We start from the raw sequence: 22,453 nt of genomic DNA, 5'->3' as shown, positions 1-22,453 counted from the left end.
CTCCACACTTACATTACGTTAGGTAAAAATTCCTCTGTGAGAATCTCTTTGAATTAAGTGGAAGAATATTAAAGGATTTTGGACGGAGAGTGTAAAAACATTCTCATAACAACATGCATTTATACGCTGAATTAGCGCTGATAATTGAATTAATCTTCTTTCCACTATTATAGATAATTCACCCATTGAAAAGAATATTTCTGATCTTCAAGTTCATGTTTAAACATTAATAGATCCAACGAAGACCAATAAAAATTTGAGGATGTGTGTTAAGCTTTTGATAGTTAATGCCAATTACTGTTTCAATTTCTTGTTATTTGTTTTTATCAATTAAAAAGAACCAAGGATCTATTTTAGTGTGCTTTACGAAAATAAAATCACTAGTTGTCTACCGGTATATTTAATTCTTTGAAAGACGTTTTGCTATACTATAAAATGTACTCGGGCTCATTATGATAGTATAAATAATGATAATGATAATGAATAATTTCATAAATCATAACATTTTATCTCTGCACTCAACATAGTTGTTCTTAACATTAATATCTGATGATGTACAAGTTATATTATGTATAATTCGCCAACATTAACCACATTCTATAGTATAAAATATTCTATATCTACTTGAGCAGGACTGCTCTAGATTTATACTTTTAACCTACATGAATTCGTCATGATTACTGCATACGGACGAATCGTATATGACTATAAACCAGTCCTCTTATATGTATTAATAATGACTATATTAACCGACGATATTATCGCCTTTTTGCGGTGCAAAACCCTTTTTTGTGTCATTGTCGCGCACAGCGAATCGAGTAGGGCGTTTCACGTGTTATATACGAACGGTTTATAGTAATTGTTGTTCGACAGTATGCGTAATCGTGACGAGATTAATATTATACTTACACATCTTTGATTCTGCATTGGGAAGACATCTTGATTTAAATACATAAACTTATCCCTGAGAACGTCATCATTACACTTAAAATATTCACGTGCGCTCTACATTCAGTGCTGTGTCCGCGAACTTGTGCCAAAAAACATATTGGTGACAATACTCATCAAAATTATAATATTAGTGTGTTGATATTATTATAAAGTGTAATATATAATTAAAATATCATTTATAGGCAGTCATGCAAATAAGTCAAGATTTCCTATGGGATATTGCAGCGACCTTGTCCGAATAGCCTGATAAATTCAATCGTTATTGTGATTAAAATATTTATGTTTTAATTCCCAGAAATTAAAGCCTTTACTTTTGAAAGTTATTAATTTGATGACATTTGACCTGGAAGTTATGGTTTAAAGCGCAATCCAATTTAAAATTGGGGTTACTCCTGTTAATATTTTGGTCTCATTACTTATACATTATCAATCTAAACTACTTAAAACAAAATAATCTGACGAATCCAATTGCGATCATGCCAGAACTATGTGAAAATGTTGTTTTAGAGAAAATCATACAACATGATTTCAGTAACATATTTGTTGCTTATCTATTGGATTTTTAAATCTGAACGTTTCAACTTAATTAACATTATACTGACAAAATATAAGAAACCTTCCTAGAGTAAAATGAGTTACAGTTTTATATTGCATGCTTGTTTTGTCCGAAAAAGTGTGAATTGACATCAAAAGTGAATAGCCAGAAATCACATATTTTGTTAAAAATCACACGTTTTGTTCAACATGAAAAGCTAGCGTCCTCCTTAAGATCGGGATAAAAGGGAAGACGCTCCCTTCACAACAAATTTAATAGTTTCTGAAAACCATACCTCGATAATACAAGTCCTAGATCATATCTATGATATCATTTGACGCAAACATCTAACGGCATCATTATATGAACAGTGCGCGCGTATTGACCTAATACGGTGTGCTATACGAGATCGATGATCGTGTATTTGACCTTTGTCGGTCTTTGGAATTAGCCATTTTATGAATAAGGGGTGTTTCGTTTTGGGGATCAGCCTAATACTTAGTAATAACATTGCACGTTTGGCGGAGCGCGTGGTACTTCTTATATCACTCCTCCCTTTCAACGAAGCGAAGGATCTAAAGGGAGGTATATTGGCGTAATGAGGTAAAGTATATGGTTAATGGCAAATTTAAAATATACAACAACCGTCCTTTTATATAATGTAGGCTCTGCTTAGGCTCTACACCAAACTAAAATTAATCTGTTAATTAAACAATAATGTTTAGAATATACTTATTTTATACTGCACATTTCATTTTTGTAAACGTTACAAATATCAAACGCTTTGGATGTAGGCTTATAAGTATAAATGTGTTTCTGAAACGTTGAAATCGCTTCTTTCAATCGACTCACAATTTTGAAGCTCTTTTTCACTCTGTCCACACCAAACTAAATTTAATCTGTTAATTAAACAATAATGTTTAAAATATACAACAACAACAACAGCAACAACAAATGATGTCTGCAATATTTGGAAATCGACCGTTGTGTTTATCTGCACTGCATTAAAGCCATAATGTACGATTTCCTGGATATTTCAATTTGTTTATTCTTTACTACAAATGCTGAAAAATATGCCAGGAAAGGTTTCTGCTCTTTTAAAGCTGCAAAAACAAGGCAAGGTGAAAGATACCCCACTGGCTACATGGGGCATCTGTAAACGTTACAAATAAGCCTATACCAAACAAAACGAGGTTTGAAAAAAAAACCAATTTCATATTATAATATCGTACATTATATAGCATCAAAAGAATCAAATATCAGTACCCTTGGCATCAGTTTGTCAAGTTGATGGCTATTTAATTTTGTCACCGTCAATTAACAGGTTTGCTCCCATTTTGGGTCCTCCTGGCTATATATCATTCCCTGATCATTCCGAAATGGCGCACCAAACCTAGCGACAGAACTATGAACTATAAAAATTGAAATGGGTTAACGATCAACATCGACGACAGTGCGATAATAAAGTCTGTATTACAATTTATTCACTGCGATTAACGAGTGGCTACTGGACTCGATTCATTTTTTCAAGTCCACGAAAAAAAAATCAAACAATCAATGGCTCGTCGCACATGATAGTAAATAAAGTAAAATTGTCAGGCCCTGCGACGCCGGTTTACACATTAGGCTTCGATATGTCGTTGTAATTTGTCTGACTCATTTCGCATTTTTATCATTATGATTAATTTTACGACGATGAATGAGTTTCATCTTGTTTAAATAACCATGATAACTGTCACAGATAAGACGTTTTACATTAATCCTTTTGTAAATTGAAAAGCGCTTGAACATTTGGGATATAACAATTGAAGCCGTTGTTGTTTGAGACTGAGCATATTTAAGTTCTTGTTCATTCCCCTAATACGTGCTAAGTAGTTTTTGAAGTATCGTATATAGCATACATCGCTGGTAAAAGGTTAACAAGAGCTTGATCTTAATATTAAAGAGCAGTATCTTAATTAGTTGTTGATAATACTGCAGCTCCTACACATTGTTTCGATAATATACAAAGCCAAATTTACAATGCAGTTTATTGTTCCTGTTGATTAGATATTCACAACAAGTTATTTTAATAAGTTTGCAGATTCTTTGACATTTCTTCGGAATATGCATATTGAAACATAAACTTGATGCTGCGAATGTTTTTATATTTTGTTATCAAATACACATTATCATGATTATGTATAAAAAACCCATCTAGTTTCCGAGTATAAAAAATCACAATGTAATTACAAGTTACCATGGGTACAAATACGGCACATTTATGACACACGCACATACAGCCCATACTCACGCACCCCACCCCAGTACTCAACCCCACATACCGCACACAACACACCGCACACAACACACCCTACAACTTCACTCCAACACACATCTTCATTCATACACATAAAATGCAACAAGCACAATCAAGACACACACCTCTCCCACAATGCACACAAACATACGTCCTTCAAATAATCACAGCTCTACATGTATCCTTCACCAGAGCACAAACATCCAAACGCAAAACAATTTAAATATAATGCCCATTTTAAAAACAGTACGGAGCAATTTGGAAGGAAATGGTATCTTGAACATCCTGTATTTTATACCACTGACTAACAAACCCATAATGTACCTCCCATCACTTTCCATAATACAGGGTGTCCCAAAAGTCTCGATACCTTTTTGAATTTTTGTATCTTTAGGAAGAAAAAGTATACAGGAAATTTGAAAACATATTTGGAAATAGGACGTACCAAACTTGCTAAAGTCAGCATGTTTTAATACTAAGATACGAGAGAATGTTTATTGTACTGGAAACCCATTCTTTCAAGCGGATAAACAAACACACTTAATGCAAACAAATTGTCAAATTAACACCATCTTCTGCAATTGCTCACAATCATGACAATGGTAAAGTAACTTTCCGCAACTCAAGGAGATTAGAAAGCTGTGTTTTACAAATCACACAACAGTTCTATATCGGGCTTATCAAGCTAGGGCCGCTATATCCTGCTTTATAAGGTCCTCTGTAGTTATATCAGTGATTACAATGTAGTATGTCCAGTAGATGATGTTAAGCAATAAGAACGTGAACGGGAATAGAATTCTTGAGTTTTGGTCAATTTTTCCAGGATCACATCCAGTTTGCTTTAGATTTACATAGCATTCACATTTGAAACAGTCAATATCTTCCGGGAAACAATCTTCACTTTTGACATGACCCTCTCGGACACCATGACCTTCCCGTGCGCCATGACCTTCCCGTGCGCCATGACCTTCCCGTGCGCCATGACCTTCCCGTACGCCTTGACCTTCCCGTACTCCATGACCTTCTCGGTTGCCATGACTTTCCCGGACGCTATGGTGACCTTCCCGGAAGCTATGATGACCTTCCCGGACGCTTTGATGACCTTCTCGGACGCTATGATGACCTTCCCGGACACCATGACATTCCCTGACGCCATAACCTTCCCGGACGCCTTGCACTTCCCGGACGCCATACCCTTCACGGATACTACCATATTGTCCTGATTGGTCAATTTGACCATGTTGAATGTCTTCTTGGTCCCGTACATGAGACCTGTTTGGACGGTGGTATGGACTAGATGTTTTCACTGGAGCATAGCGAGATCCATTAACTTTATTCCCAACTGTTCCCGTTGTTGTATTGTTTCCAAACGAAATTTCCTGCACACAAAAACAAACAGAGTAAAAGACAATCAAATATTGGAATAATGTTTTAGAAATGCCAGACTATATAAATAATTGCAATATGTTATAAATGACTACTTACAATTTCATCCCCGTCGTTTCCTCTGAACACATTTGTCCTCTCAACCACCGTTGTTGATCTCCTTATCATGGCATTCCTAGCCCTCGCCTCCTTAAATCGGGGCTTGTCAAAGTAACACACCATAGAAAATTCCAACAAAGCGGCAAAGACGTAAAAATAACACATTCCTAAGTATATATCAATTGACTTGACGTATGAAAGTTTCGGTAGTGAAGACCCAGCATTGCCCATTAAAGTAGTCATTGTAAGCACGGTGGTTATGCCTAAAGCGACTCTTGCAGGTGTAGCCGTACGATGAATCCAGAAAGACAACCAGGATACGACGACAATTAATGTAGCTGGCATATATGTTTGGATTAGATAGTATGATATTTCCCGTCCGAGGTAAAATGTACAGTAGAGTTGTGAATAGTTACCGACTGCAAGAGAACAATGCAAGCATATTTTAGCATGTTTGGCTCATGATTACCATTTCCATCAGCAACTTGTACTGGGATGTTGATGGGTCTAATGCACTCCCCTTGCGGGACTCGTGCATAAGACATATCACAAGGTTGTTTGATGTAATCATTTATTAATATTTCTAACAAAACATTACATAATTATCAATTCTACACCTTGACAATACCAATAGCTATCACACTAATATACGCATATATTTTTAGCTGTTTTTAACTTAGATTTTCTTTTCTATAGCAAACATTTCCTCTTTTTCTGCCTTTTTTTGGTAATTTTTAATTTTTATTCTATAAACTGTATTTGTGTGCAATTTGAGGGCGCTATTTACATATATTTATTTTTTAAATTTAGCACAATAAGTACTTTTAAAATTTCCTTGCTATTATGTTACTCATTTATGATGTTTTAATGTATTTGTGCAAGTATCTACCCCTTGTAAAAATACAAGGTTTAAGATAAATAGCGCCACCAGTGTTCAACTTTGCTTAAAAATCAATACAGTTCTACATGCCATCAAACAACCGTGATCAACATCTCAGTACGCGTGCATTATTTTGTAATATTTCAATGCCAACAAGCGATAATCATTTATTAACCTATAATTGAGTGGAGTCACCCGAGTCATCATCATCATCATCATCATCATCATCATCATCATCATCATCATCATCATCATCATCACATCATCATCATCGCCATCATCACCATCATCATCATCGCCATCATCATTTTTATCATCATCATCAACAACAACAACAACAACAACAACAACAACAACAACAACAACAACAACAAAAAGAACAACAACAACAACAACTTCATCAAAATCATTAGTGTCATCGCTTTCAATAACAATTGTCCTTTACTTATGCATTTATGTAACTATTCCAGAGGTAAAAGTGATACCTGTGTCATATACTGGGGTACCCAAAAAGGTAGTTTTGTTACATTTTGATGTGCAGCTTGGACTTCAAAACAGTGTCGCTTGAGTATTCCTTCACTTAGAAGATTCAATTAGGTCTTAAATTGAGGATGATTTATTATATATTACTCATGTTTTTATCCTGTTTTAAAATAATTTTTAATTATTTTCTTATGACGTTTGGCATGAAATGTGCCAAGGGTGGTTGAGGATTAGGAGGAGGGATTTGTATCGTAAATTTGATCTAAAACCCCCATTAAAAATTTGAATCTAGTAAAAAAATGTCTAAATGAACTCCCAGACATCTAAACCAAGTAAATAAATACAGAAGGTCATTTAAAAGACTAATACTTGCTCAGAATGATTGTAAATGTGGAAACAAGAGGTGTGGTTAAATCCCACCTACTTTGTGATTGTTTTTGCCCGCACTCTCTCATTTTTTTACCGATTTCCATAAAAAAAAGGTGTCAAAATGCTCAGGATGATGAACCACTTCAAATGAGACGTGTAGGTAAAATGTTTGAAACATTTCCTTTTTTTTGTGTACTATGTAACACAAAGGTACCCCAGGTTGTGACACAGGACCAAGTGTTTCTAGGAAGCCTTACCGTAATACTCAATTGTGTTTTCTAATTCGTTGAATCCCAAGAGTTTAAACTGGGGTAATGAAATCTTAGGCTCAACCCAAATTGGTGACGTCGTATCAGTTTCCAGGAGCCATTTAAATTGAATGTCTTTATCACTATACGCATCTACCAATGAAAAAAAAAAATTAAACATTTTCATAAAGTATAAAATAAATATAATATGAACAAAACTTCAAACACAAGAATAAACATTATTAATGGCGTCGAGTTTGAACTTAAAAAACTTGGTATCATCTGGTTCGAAATAGACCTACTTGGAATGTCATGAACACATTTGAAGTACTTTTGAATAATTCTAAAAGGGTAGATACCAATTCAGACGTTTAATAAATTGAGTACAACATTAAATACAACATCTGATCAAATATATCGAATTTAATCAAAACAATTTTGTATATTTTTGCCCAAATTTAACATTATCAGTTCAATTGCATATGGATAATTTCCGTCAAAACTGAAGTCGTGTTGACAATAACGGCAGTGCCACTTAATTCGTCTATATTACACTCTTCCAGACATTGAAATAGCTATTTGGATATTGTATTGACAAACTGCCCGTCAGTGGCTTTTTAATGGTCATAGAAGAAATATATGCCTATAGGTTTATTGACTGTGAAGCTGAAATAATACTGACGATGCGAGTATTAAGCGATAACAATCGTTCCTACCAGTTGGACAATTCCCGCTGCTTTGGGAAGAATGCGGCAATTCATTGGCCAAAGAAAGTCGCTCATAGGTAACGACTTGAGTATAATTTCAGAGATAATTCAGCGGACATCAATTTCGCCTAAGTCCAAATAATCCATCTGAAAGGCGTGTTTATAAACACTATTTCCCTCTAAATTGTCCTGAATCAAGAACGCCTATCTCGTGATGTTGGATATCAGGATACACTTCTCCTAATTATATGTAACATCCTAATTCCAATGTATAAGTTACAGACTCAATCAAAACAAAACCACGTGTCCACTAAGCACTGACTCAACAAATTAATAATGCTTGGAATTAACAGCTATTCCAATCGAACAAAATGGGCCATTCCAGTTGAAATTCATACATTCATTTTATGGAAGACATGACCTTAATCTTCTACACAGGGAGTGTGAATTTCACATTGGTTACCTAAATGTGTGACTCCATTTGAAATCTACACCCTCTGTGTGGGAGATTAAGGTCATGTCTTTCATTCGGGGTGTATGATTTCGACTGGACGAGCCCAATGCACGTTTCACCTTTGAACCCATGGTAAAGAACACTACTTCCGTCAAATTCAAATGAACATTAAGTTAACAAATCTACCTACCAAGAGCCCCTTATTTATTATTTAATCACTTCAGTGAAAACCTGTCAAATTCGGCTCTGTACTGCTATGTAAGTCAAATTATGTTTTTAATGTTGATCAATTTGTCATCGACATGGAAAGGGAGGTATACGTTACGGTGAAGCTTAACCGTAACTCAATTCTGGACAGGATTTTATTTTGCAACATTCAAATTGCAAAAAACAACATATGGTTCTTCTTTATAGATTCTCTGAGAGATACATAATATAATGCACTTTCAGCTAAACAGGTTATGCGGTTCTTGTGACATTTGTCAAAATCAAAATGGAAATACTCTTTTCATCATATTTGTTACTTATGCAGGAAGCCCCAAACCAACAGAGAGACGTGTTTAATTATTGAATTCCTTGACATGTTCCCCATCAGGTTCACATACCCATTTATTTCTAAAGGTGCTTTTATCTTTCTTAAGATTGTGTCAAAAAGCTGTCAATAGGATGGCAAAACGTACGCGCCGCCTTAAATGCAATGTGTCCTCCTGAGAGGATGCTGAACGGAGGGTGATGTATAACTCAGACTCCTAAGACACCAGTTACTTCATCAATATTTAACCAGGAAATCACCTCGTCATGTGAGCATACAAGCTACGGAGAGGATGTAAGGTGTTCAAGCGAAAATCTATTGATGTAAAAACTTTCTGTAGGCATGATGAAACAAATTTCTAGTCGGAGATGTAAGCTGAAATAACCCACTTGATACATAGAGAATGCGGAGTGATGTCAAGGAATTCTAACATGGGAGAATGCGGATTGATGCTAAGGCATTCTTACATGGGAGAATGCGGTGTGATGCCAAGGAATTCTTGGTTATACTTACAACTTTCCAAGATGAGGTGACATCGTTGCTTGTCCATCGGAAAGTAGGCCAGATCCATAGTACAACTAGCAATCACTGTTATCCTGTGTATAATTAAAAGCATAAGATAAATGAAGAATGCTAAAGGCTGTGTTGCAGAAGTACATCTTCAATTCCCTCTTTGAAATCACTGTGATTTACAAAACTAGGCTGATGTCAGTTGATAGTTTGCTTTTGGTCCTAAGAAAATGGATTAGCTTATACTCAAAATAAAACACTTGACAAAATAATGGACACAGTCATCTATCAAATATATGTCCGAATTGTCTATTAGTTTTGTATATATTTTTGAATTGTGATTCTTCGAAACCAGGTACAGACTACAAATGTAATTTATTCAAAACATTATAAAGCTAAAGAACCGACCAAAATAAAGGTTGCATCTGTTTAGATAAGATACCAATTTCCTCTACCGGGAATAAAGTATTTAGCTATCAACAAAATCGAAATTGACATCTTTTCTTTGCTTTATACTAATCAGAACCGTCATTATGTCATTTACCTGTGTGGAGGAGTTGTTCAAATGAATTTCCCTCATGTTTGACTTCATGTTTTTATTTAATAAACTCAATATTCTAAAGGAAGCAGTGAAATCCGATACAAAATATAGAATTTTCAAGCCCGAAAGGAATAATCTTCAAATTCAATTAAGGACATATTCAAAACATCTCAAGTCGTTGCATTGATTTAAAAGTTTTTTTCGTCATATGTATACATCTATTTCCCTAAAAAGCACAGTGATTTGAAACGTCAAAACATTGGGAGGTAATCTAGCACGTAGTTTCCCAGGAGTAGGTATTTGAGAAAAATAATAATTTGTATTTAGAATCAAACAGGCAAGAAGACATTGAAAAACAAATACTTTTTGGATGAATACAAATTGCTTATGGCAAAAAGATATGATGATCGTATCCATGGATGTTCTTAAACTCCTAGGGTTAATGAAACTGCATTTGAACTGCAGGGTAGTGATCTAATCTATCAGAGTGTCTCAGTACTGTAGGGTTATAACTGTCGGGTTCTCTCTCACAAGTTTATCACATTTTTATATCTACAACTCGTTATGTTCAACGGTAAACCTTATATTCATTTAATTTCAATTAAACAATGTTTTCGTTAATTAAAGATAAAATGATGTACATTTAAAGATACAATGAGGTACATTTCAATCAATGTTGAGTTGCTTTTTATTCCAATTTTCGAATAAAGAAAGGAATAATACGGCTAATTTATTTTAATTAATTGCATCAACACTCAGCTGCTTATAATTTGTTTATGGAAAAAAATGTGATGTTGAAATATGTTAAGGCAAGCAAATGTCAACCACAAAATAGCCATATAGTGGAATTAAATATAAAATGGGGAAGTACGGAAGCTGATCGTGTAAGTATTTTCTCAGCAGTACAGAATTGTGATTTCATAAAGTGTTTCGTTGTTTACATGCATAAAATATCTGTAGTTTTGCACACAGGATGTATGGTGAAAATTATCCGCGAGGTAGGTAATATATACCTGTGATCGTAACACCTTGCCAAATTTATTCTCCTTAGAGATCGCACACATTATGAAACAAGATTAAATTTCTTGCTAATGGTGCGAGACATAAAAAATCAGGATCCAATTGTTGCCGAAGGTCTTGGTGCGTTTTACTTCATTTATTTAAACATTATTTCTGTATTATCTTGGAGTGTGTTGCATTGAGTAGTTAATGTGTTCCATGAACCACTGTATGTTTATACGTCGTGTAAAGAAAATATTTGCATATTTGTTTCAAATTTGCAACAGTTTTGGTAATTACTTTATTATGTGATCTTATATCAACAATTAGACAGCGGAATACAGCAAATTATTGCTGTGATACGAAATCAAACTGGTTTTCATTTGCGCAGTTACTAAAAACATTTCTAATAAATATGTATGATCCAGAAAAGAAGTGCCAAAGTCGACCAAATATTCTAGTTTCATGTATTCTTGTTTCATTTATAACACTACACTTCTGATATATAATAATTCCAATAGCGTTTGTTATTCACTCGTTTAGTTACACACGTTGAAAACAACATGAACACAAAACATCAAACAAAGACCCCCACACACACCCCAACACCCCCCATCCCCAACCACCCCACATAACACATTTCCCTTAAATATATAGAGTATAGAGTAATCTTCGTCTATAACCCATATTCATCCAGCGTGCCAAAACGCTTAGCTTAAGCACCAAATGACACCGGGTAGTTGTGGTCACATCCTTTGCGCTCTTTGGAAGAACTGGTCTTTCACTTAACACAGAGTATGATTCACCATCAAATCGAGACTAAGGGGTTAAGCATCGTATATTTATATTCCATTTGTATTGATATTTAAATTGGCATCAAACTTCTTGTAACAAAGTTGATATCGTCCAAATTATTATGGACATTTGTTGCAAACTCGTAAAGACTGAAAAAAATGTTGATGCTTCATGTTTCAGAGGCTGAAGTCGGAAAAGTGCACGTAGTACCCAAATTGTTTGGTATAGTCATTTTACTACTGAAAGTCAAGCCTTCGTGATTTATCTTTTTTATTATTTTGGGAGGATTTCATGGTAAATTATTACGTGAATGCAAATATCCTAATTAATGTGCCGTGATTTGTATCATCCAAAGTACTTCAATGAAGGAAATTGGGAAGGAAATTGGGCGAGCAATTCTGGACCGACAATGATGGCTTTTTATATAATGCTTTTTGAGGGTAACTTTTTTTAATATCTTAAAGACGAATATGTTTATAAAAACGATGGTTTTACAATGTTTATGAATGAGGTTAATGACTGCACGCGCCCTTTAATATTTTCACCGGAACAATGTTCAAACCCGATTGGGGGAGTGCAATGTAACAAACTAACAAAGTCATTAACGTCTAATCAATTATTATATAATGACCTTACCTTGTACTGAATAAGAGGTGTCCAAGTGGCGTTAGTCTTATGAGTGAATTCTTTGATATTACATTGTGAAATCTGGCATCTTTTTCATTGACAAAATATGCATCCGGTATCCAGACTCTATCCACCATGTCAGCATTAAGATTTAATGACGTATCAATATCGTTGTACGTTAGTCTGGGATCATGCCATTCTGTCCGAAAATACATGTCAACTGTGTATTCCTGTAAGGGGGCAAGTGGAGTGTAAAATTAAAAAATGAATTTGTAACTTTACTGCCTGTAAAAGAAAACAATCCAATTTTAAACATTTTGGGGCTCATTTAATACCCAATAAAGAAATTTGACATTAAGACGTGAGTGAGAGAGTTAGATTTCGAGTAGTATTAAATCCCGCGCGTTGACTCAAAGAACTGGCGTGTTTACACGCGTGATCAAAGTCGATGTAACGCCGACATATAAGTTAAGTAACTCCGATAAAGTACTGACGTCACTCTCTCGAGGAAGCCAAATGACCCACAGGCACCGAATTAAAATTAGAGAACCCGAACCCGACCGCCATCTTGATAAACGCATGTAGCAAAAATTAGGGGTATTCGGTTTCGCTCGGAATGCGCGCGAGGAAATCGTTGTCATATGATCGCGACATACTAAAAACTAAAAGCACTTAAGGGGGTACTACACCCCTCGATAAATTTGTGTCTATTGTTGCATTTTTCTCAAAAACTAATAACACAGTGGTAACAAAAGTCATGTATATTATTGGGGCAAGGAATCCAATTAGTCCAATTAATTATCCAGTGTAGTAATTGGATTGATTGCCCCAATAATATACATAACTTTTGTTACCAGTGTGTTATTATTTTTCATGAAAAATGCAAAAATACTCACTTAATTTACCACAGGGGTGTAGTACCCCCTTAATACGTCCTGTACGAGATACCTAAACGCTTCAGATGAGACGCAAAATTGTTTTTGTTTGTTTCCGCGCATCTTCAGCAAGGACCCCAAATAGCCCCAACACCCCCCCATAGTTGACGGCGCTATGGTACGTGATGTGGGGAGTCTGGGTTCTTTGGTTTTAATTCTGTGACTACAGATGAGATTACCCGAGTGCCTCTATAAACTGGCGAACGATTGCTCGTCATACAAACCAATCTCCGTCATCCCCTTTCCAGAAAGTTATGTTTTTTTAATGGATGCCTTTTACATGTTCTTATGATGCAAATATTAATTAGAGTCTTAATGACATAGACATGTATTATGTTGACTTCAATTACCACCTGCTCAAGACATAATCCTCTTACGATTGAACCAGGCGGCTGACACAATGCATGGAACCCGTTCCTGAGCCGATATGGTTCGCTTCGAAATCATTCACAAGACTACCCTCCTCCCATTTGTGTATGGAGAGCCCTTTTTGGAGTCCGGAATGACTTAGGCTACGCTCCAGCTGACTCCGACGCTGCATTGCACTAGCTACCTTTTCTGAAATCGCTATACAGCCAACCAGAATGTATTCGTTTTGAAAATATAACAAAAATTAGTATCACCATACAAAAACCTTGATTCTTTCATTAAAAGAAATGAGTAAAAAACACGGATCTACTTGACCAATAAAATTGGGTTATCTCAAATATGAATGAATTTTAAGAAACATCTATGATGAACATTGACCTGACGCCATGATAGTAGGATCTATTAGCATTTTATATACGTATATACCGATCATAATACCAATACATATATATAATGAGTAATATCTAGCAACGTAAATGCAGTTCATATGAAAACGAATACTGATCTTTATGATGTTCAGTTTTTGTACATCAATATAACATGTCACATAGAGGTCGTCAGTGACCTTCATCTATTGTATTTGTTCATCTGTGTATGGAAATTAGCGCCATTAAACGCCATTAAAACTCCATCAGTATTAGGGCGTAGTTCATAACTCACCGGATTGCAATTCAAAGTACTTTGATAATACGATATGTATTAATGGGTCGAGGCGATTGCATTGAAAAACCTAATAAATTATTCATAACAGTTACGTAATCAATCGATAGTCGGACACTTTTCATTTGCAAACCACCAAAATTCGTGATCTTTAAGCGTTGAAAAAGAAACCACGTGAATAGTAAAAATCAACTTTGGATTGAACCTATAATGCTGTAACTTATGACCCATATATCGTTCTCATTACAAATGATTAAGGTACGGACACGCTCCATGACTTTATTTAGCTATTTGAAATCTCATTACAAAATTGAACAACCAGTTCCAAAGAAATATGAGAGTTTCCAAATACAAAAAGAAACAAAATAGGTTAGGTTAGTAAAGGTATCTGTCCTGCCCTGGTCCAGACTGCAAACGTACATGATTAATCAAATACTACCTATAAATCAATATGTTGCGCTGCAGTGAACGCATTAACCGTGCATCAATCAAGAGAATGACGTCATGCGTACTTGCGAGTAGTATAAATCGCGCGCATTGGCTCAAAGCACATGATAACAAGCGCAATCAAAGGCGATATATATCTGTATAGGCTACAGCTACAAATTAACTCGGTCGAAGTCCTGACGTCATTTTCTCGAGGAAGCCAAATGGGCTACTAGTGAGATTACCCGAGTACCATCTATGAATTCGATCACAACCGAGTCATGATTTATTTTCACTATCTCAATTTATTATATGTCAGTTTGGCCGAGCTTAATAACTTCATTTAAGACATTTGGACAAATTTTGCGATTTCAAACGATTGCTCGTCATGAAAACCAATCTCCGTCATTATCCCCTTTCCAGAAAGTTATGTTTTTTTAATGGACGCCTTTTACATGTTCTTATGATGCAAATATTAATTAGAGTCTTAATGACATAGACATGTATTATGTTGACTTCAATTACCACCTGCTCAAGACATAATCCTCTTACGATTGAACCTATAATGCTGTAACTTATGACCGATATATCGCTCTCATTACAAATGATCCCTTAAGGTACGGACACGCTCCATGACTTTAAAGCCATTTAGCTATTTGAAATCTCTATGAGAATGTCATTATACAAATCACCATACAAAATTGAGAGAGTTCTAGACAGAAATAGGTTAGGTTAGTAAAGGTGCATCAGTATACCTGCCCTCGTCCAGACTGCAAACGTACATGATTAATACAAATACTACCTATAAATATATTTCCCATGTTGTGCTGCAGTGAATGCAATAACCATACATCAATCTTACTTATATTGGTAGTCAGTACCAGTACGTCAAATAAAATGAAATACATCAAAATCACTGCATAGACTAGACACAGCATTCAAGTAGACTATACAGCAACATTGTGTTACAATGTTATATTAAACAAACACACGTTCTCCACGTATATGGTGATAATACTAATAAGAAAAACCTACCATTTTTTGTTCATTAATTGGTCCAATGGAGTACACCATCATACTAACGTTGACTTTAACTGGGTCTCCTGCGAAATTAAGAAAACAGAGTTACAAATTAAGTATTGTGGAGGATTTTTATGTTGATTCTGTGAAAGAGGAAGAAAGGAGAAATGTTTGTAGTGCTATTGCCTCTGCGTCATGTTCAATCAGACCATGCGAACAATTAAATCTCTACCACGGTCATGTGCATGTTAGAGCATGTTAGATGTTGCTCAATCATCTAATGTTATTTGAATTTTGATAAAATAGCTTTTAAGGTTTTAATTTATATTTACTGCCAAATTGGTTATCTTATAATTTAATATTTAAAGACGAAAGGACACTTAAGAAGGACATTAATTAAAGCAATTGTATTATTTTTCGGGAAATGGTTGTCTTAAAACTGCTGGTTGTATACATCCTTTTAATACACGGATTTCATGGGTAGAAGTCGTATAACATGTATTTAATTAATCTACGTTAAGAGATAAATCACCGTTTGATACTCAAACATCGGTGTTTCTATCTCACAGAACATTGAAAGATTTAAAGAAACGAATTTTTTAACCTTGAGGCTGATATCCACACAGATAAATGAGCAGATAAAATTCAGTTGAGAAAGAAAGAAAAAAGAACGGTTAAAAGACCTTATGAATGAACGCACAGAGAAATTCAACCCATATCATCAAAGTGATCAATAAGCCGTTCACGTACAAGTATGATTGTGAAGCCAGACATCAGCACCAGATACAACACATACGTTAATATCCAAAGAATAGATACACCACACAGTAACGCTAACTAAAAATCTGCCAGTTGAAAGACCCGAAGTAGACTAACTAAACATTTTCACTGCCAAAGAATTTAGAATAACACATAGAGTGAAAACAATGTGAAATGCCTGCTACTCGAAGTAAAATAAGGTCAATACTATAATAAAAATAATCGCTAGTACAAAAAGCTTATGAAATAGATGCAATGGTTACTTTGGTTTAATATACGATGAAATCATATACCGTATGGGGACGACGCCGTAATTGAAGTGTGAAATTTGACAATATTATATAGAAATTGTAAAAAATGGTCGGTACGTGCTTAATAATGCTCAAGTCCCAAATCTGATTATTTAAACTACCTATATGTACGTGAATTTCATGATTTGTTATTTTTAGAAAAAAAGTAAAATACAATGTGGAAAAGAAAAAGCAAAAATGCAAAAAGATATTATATATTATTTTTAAATCAAGTTACCGTTTTGAAAGGTAAACACTTCTGAGAGAAATTGTCTAGAGCAACACTCAGCGGGTGAAATAATAGCCAAGCTAGCAAATCTTATATCATAAATTAATTCAATTTGTACGCTTATAAAAGCGCATAAGTTTCCCTATAGAACATTATATTACCTTTATAAGATAAGCAAGTATGTATGTGTGTAGAATATGTATAGTTTATTTGAATCATAATGGTTTACTTGTTTTAAATGGAATTGATTTCAGAAAAGGGTGAAATTTCCCTATTTTTTTTAAAATCTGAAGGTGGTTTGTGATATTATATGCATTTATTCTATTGATAGATGTATGGATAGAATAATTCTTTTATTTCAGCAGAATATTAACTAATTCAAGTTAAAACTAACGTAATCTTTAGGGGAAAAGTCTCAGAGGTGTTTAAATATGTATAAAAAATATATACAATAGGTCTAGCCTTACCTATTAAATTTTCCATGTCAGGTATTGAATTATAATAACAAGCTGAGGAACCTGATATTTTGCACAATAAAAATATAACTGTAGGGCTGACCAATTCAATTACTTCCCCAGTATTATGATTTGAGAGAACGATGATAATTCAACAAGCTAGTTGTACAGCTCTACGAAAGGAAATTACGACCTAAGAGGTCAGCCGGAAATACAGTTTATTAACATAGTGAAATATAAAGTGTATTCGCATGAAAAGATATAAATAAATTGATGCTGACTGTAAAGAGGTGATGAAAGGTTAAAACTGAAGTATCATAATAAAGAGCGTATCAGCATTGTAAGATTTCTAGAACTATTGTTATCCTGACGCTGCTTTACGCGAATGTCACTGAAAATAAACGCAAGTTCAATGATTTAAGGCGAGTTCATATCCAAATCACATTATTTATGATGGCATGCTTTGAAGAAGAGAACATCACGATGGATACAGCGACACAAAATATGAACAAGGTGTAGTTACTTTGAATTGATGAATGGTGAAAGTAATGATAACACCGACACTACATGAATCATTCGACAGACAGTGGCACCAATATTTACTGGATGAGAGGAAATTTATTTTACTTCTTTCTTTTCTTTCTTTCTTTCTTTTTTTCTTTCTTTCTTTCTTTCTTTTTTTTTTTCTTTTTTTTTCTTTCTTTCTTTTTTTCTTTCTTTTCTTTTTTTTCTTTCTTTCTTTCTTTCTTTCTTTCTTTCTTTCTTTTTTTTTCTTTCTTTCTTTCTTTCTTTCTTTCTTTCTTTTCTTTCTTTCTTTCTTTCTTTCTTTCTTTCTTTCTTTCTTTCTTTCTTTCTTTCTTTCTTTCTTTCTTTCTTTCTTTTTTTTCTTTCTTTCTTTCTTTCTTTCTTTCTTTCTTTCTTTCTTTCTTTCTTTCTTTCTTTCTTTCTTTCTTTCTTTCTTTCTTTCTTCTTTCTTTCTTTCTTTCTTTCTTTCTTTCTTTCTTTCTTTCTTTCTTTCTTTCTTTCTTTCTTTCTTTTTCTTTCTTTCTTTCTTTCTTTCTTTCTTTCTTTCTTTCTTTCTTTCTTTCTTTCTTTCTTTCTTTCTTTCTTTCTTTCTTTCTTTCTTTCTTTCTTTCTTTCTTTCTTTCTTTCTTTCTTTCTTTCTTTCTTTCTTTCTTTCTTTCTTTCTTTCTTTCTTTCTTTCTTTTTCTTTCTTTCTTTCTTTCTTTCTTTTTTCTATTTTCTGATCTACCTGTAGTTATTTACACTTTAATTAACTTTTATTCTGTATTTTCCTTTACTTCGAGAGGAGAGTCAATTGTACTTGCATATGATAATTATACTCCCTCTCTCCAGGCATCAAGAAAGGCTTTTACTACCAATCTGTTATTTTGCACTTACAAACCCAGGTTAAGTTTCGCTACTTTGTCGTTCAATGTCTCTAGTTTCCGATCAAGGAGGTGACGAAAGCTTCGACGTAAACACCTGAGTGTATTATTAGTTCGCACCCGCACCAGTATAAGTTTCACTCAACGACAATTATTTAAATCGTAATGTTATACCCCGATCCCTTTATTGAGCGCTTGCCTTTTGTCTTACTGTTTTAACATATTACGGGTGCTCGGTAATTTGTACTATATAATTAAATGGGTGCCCGACAGTTTTACCATATTGCGGGTGCCCAATAATGTATTCAATGAAATTAGCCATATCACGAGTGCCCCAAAATGTTTACAATGTGCTTTAACCATTTATGTGTATGATGTGTAGGTTTACCATATTAAGGGTGCCCAATAATGTTTGCAATGTACTTTTATCATATTACGGGTGCCCAATAATGCGTATAATGCAGTGTTACCATATTACGGGTGCTATATAATGTGTACAGTGTAGTTTTACCATACAGCGGGTGCACAAATAGTGCGTACAATGTAATTTAAATATTATGGGTGCAAGATAATGCGTATAATGATTTTTTTTGGTCATTTTAACAAGAATCTATTTTTTTCAATGACAAGGCAATCTTATCAAATTTATTAAGTTTTTTTTATGTCATTTTGATGAGAATATCCGATTCATTTTCAGACAAGTAGAAAAGGTGATCCCGCCAGAGAATCAAACCCACGACCTCAAATTTACAAGACTGGTGTCTTAGCTGTTAGAAACCAACATTTAGATTAGTTCTGCTAAAATTGTTCCTTGTCCTAAAATCAAGAACCTTTGATACAGCTATATGACCATGACAGATCACATCACGTATGTGTGCAAGTCACACCGTAAACGTTCGCCTAATGGCGCTCTGGAGTTCATGGAAATGAGATGCGCCATCCCGTAAAAGCCGACTATTATCACTGATCATTAAGGGTACGTGTAGTTAAAGGGTGAAACCCATCGACACATACAATTATGAACAAGATCGAACAAACTTGTTCATGATAATGCAATTAATCATCCACCTGATACGTTGTGGCCCAGTGCGCAGAGCATTAGACTATAGGGTGCCCAATATAAAGAGAACTTTGGACCAGACTGAGGGTTCGAATTCATGCAGTAATTTCTGACAGATTATGATGTCTGTCAATGTTTTTTTTACTGATTTGAGGAAATTTGTTTATATAATTTTATAATTTTATCTTGTATGTGTCTTTTTTCATGATTCTTTGTTTTTATCGTTTCATTTTAGAGTAACCCAATCCATTCAATCAAATGTTGTAATGAACCTATTTGATTGTATAGGCATTTGTTATGTGTGTGAGACGGAACTGTCGCGTGCGACAAGTCTTTCAATTCGCGCGAGTGTCCTTGCCTATGCATCAGTGGTCATAAGAGGTATATCATTTTTATTCGAAGGGGGGTCCCAAATATACAGGGGGTCATAAAGTCTTGAAATAATAATAGGAGGGGTCATAAAATGTTTTAGACCAACATGTAATAATATGTCACATTTTATACCATATCAGAAAGTGTGTTATTTTATTCAAAACACTGATTTCAATACAATTTTGGGGTTTGGGATCATAAAATTTTTGTTGCCGAAATAAGGGTGCGCAATTTTTTGACGCAGACTTTTTTAAATTTAGGACCCCCTTCCGAAAAAATGACTTATAGCCCTCTAAGAGGATTCAAAATAACCTCTGCCCCAATAATCCCTAGCTATATTTGTTTGAAACTGTTCCACGGAGGATGTATCATAATAGGCTCAGTCTTCAAATGATATAAATAAAATTTGAATGAGTGAACGAACAAAATCATACAACGACCAACTGAATAGAGGCTGCGCATATGACGGACTACTCAAATGCATTCAACAAAAGCATGATTGCATCTACCGCGACAATTCGTCTCACACACATAACAAAATGCACTACGATCAAATAGGTTGATGACAACCAGGTGCAGTGGTGTATGACGTAGCAGTCCCTAAATTCAGTAAATTTTCATCGTCAACCGTGTAATTGAATGGGATTATTTTGAAATTTTAAAATCGCTTGAAATATCACAAACAAATAGGCCTATGTTGATAAATAATATAAATACAATGCTAAAACCGTTGGGGTTCGATAATGAACTCCACAAAACTAACCGAGTATATGGAAAATGCCATACGGCCGGGCGGTTTCACGAGTTGCCGGCTCGATCATGTCATCCGCATGTCATCCGCCGCCTGATGACAACATTTGATTGAATGGACTGCACTGCGCCATGATTACGGGGAAGAAACAGGTTCAATCCTTTGTTTGGAGCCAATCGATAAACGCAAGGCCTCTATAGCTATCATTGAATACTGGCTAGGATTCCACAACACAATGAGAATATGTTATAAGGCGCTTTAGGAAGGCACACAATACCCCAATGGCTTTCCATATTATGTGCACTCAACAACTATTCAGTATCGAAGCCCGGTAGCGAAGTTACGTAATGTTACTATGTCAACGGAACCACGATCGAAACAATCAGTACACAAAAAAGGCATACCAAAATAGCGTGATCGTAATGATCGCCATACAAACAGTGCTTGGTTCCGATACAATCACGGAGTTACGTAACTACTTCGTGGTCTGATAGTTATATGATCAATGGTCTGATCTACTTGGGTTCGATCCTTTTAAAAAAAAAAAAATAGCTGATCATTTATAATGCATAAATGAATAAAGTAATGTAGTTACCACAACTTGAAACATTGAGGCCGTTCTTTTTTTCAAAGGTCATTTAACTGTTAAATGTAGTGGAATATATCACGCATTGATAGATAGCAGGTGGAGCAAATTTTGTCACCGGTTTTTGTTGCCGTTTGTTCGCAGTGCCTATTTTTCTTAAAAAAATAAGAAAATTAAAATTAATTTAAAAAAAATCACATATTTGTTCGTAAAATGGGGACAAAATCCAAAAACATTTCTTGACCCTTCTTCACATAAAAGTGGGGGCAGAAATCAAGATTCGAACAAGTACCATTCACCATTCAAGGCGCACTCTCTAACGACTGAGCTAACGGTTCAGACAATAGAAGGGTGTAATTTTGAACTGAAGAATATTAAAAAAAATATGAAGAAATTACAATGTTATAAAAAGATTTACCAAAATGAGTTAGGTATAACGTATGAATTGATTTACAAATTAAGTCCAATGGCACTTTGAGAAAGAATACCTGAAGAAACCCCAAAATATTTGCTGCTCTAGTAACTAACCTAGTGACCTAAAGTATTGGGTCATGTCACGATATATTTTTCTGAGGCATTATGTCCTGGTTGCTCAATTTAACATACACGTATCCTTAATGCTGTTGAGATTTTACAAGGATGGCGCTAAAGGGGTGCAATTAAAGCTAACATTTCTAAGAATCCAAAAGCGCCATTAGGCGAACGTTTACGGTACTTACTGTGGAATTTGGCTAGGAT

The 22,453-nt window shown here is 34.8% G+C and overlaps 1 protein-coding gene across 6 annotated transcripts in view; it reads right to left on the bottom strand.

The window, feature by feature from the left end:
• The window catches only part of LOC140160964 (glycine receptor subunit alpha-4-like), a 243,472-nt gene that overhangs the window by 16,098 nt on the left and 204,921 nt on the right, over positions 1–22,453 (bottom strand). For 4 of the 6 annotated variants that reach the window (XM_072184313.1, XM_072184314.1, XM_072184315.1 and 1 more), the window contains 6 exons: positions 15,841–15,908; positions 12,425–12,645; positions 9,457–9,539; positions 7,260–7,403; positions 5,271–5,689; positions 2,438–5,164 (listed from right to left, as the gene is read on the bottom strand). The exons of the other annotated variants lie outside the window; for them this stretch is intronic. In XM_072184313.1, coding sequence (XP_072040414.1) covers positions 4,466–5,164; positions 5,271–5,689; positions 7,260–7,403; positions 9,457–9,539; positions 12,425–12,645; positions 15,841–15,908 — 1,634 coding nt within the window. In that variant the 3' untranslated portion in view covers positions 2,438–4,465. Of the gene's footprint in view, positions 1–2,437; positions 5,165–5,270; positions 5,690–7,259; positions 7,404–9,456; positions 9,540–12,424; positions 12,646–15,840; positions 15,909–22,453 lie in introns of those variants that run through there. 6 annotated transcript variants of the gene reach the window in all.

Source organism: Amphiura filiformis, chromosome 9 (genome assembly GCF_039555335.1).
Source record: "Amphiura filiformis chromosome 9, Afil_fr2py, whole genome shotgun sequence".
In the NCBI taxonomy this organism is placed as follows: Eukaryota; Metazoa; Echinodermata; class Ophiuroidea; order Amphilepidida; family Amphiuridae; genus Amphiura; species Amphiura filiformis.
The sequence above is the reverse complement of the archived record's forward strand: the minus strand, read 5'-3'. Positions and strand labels throughout refer to the sequence as shown.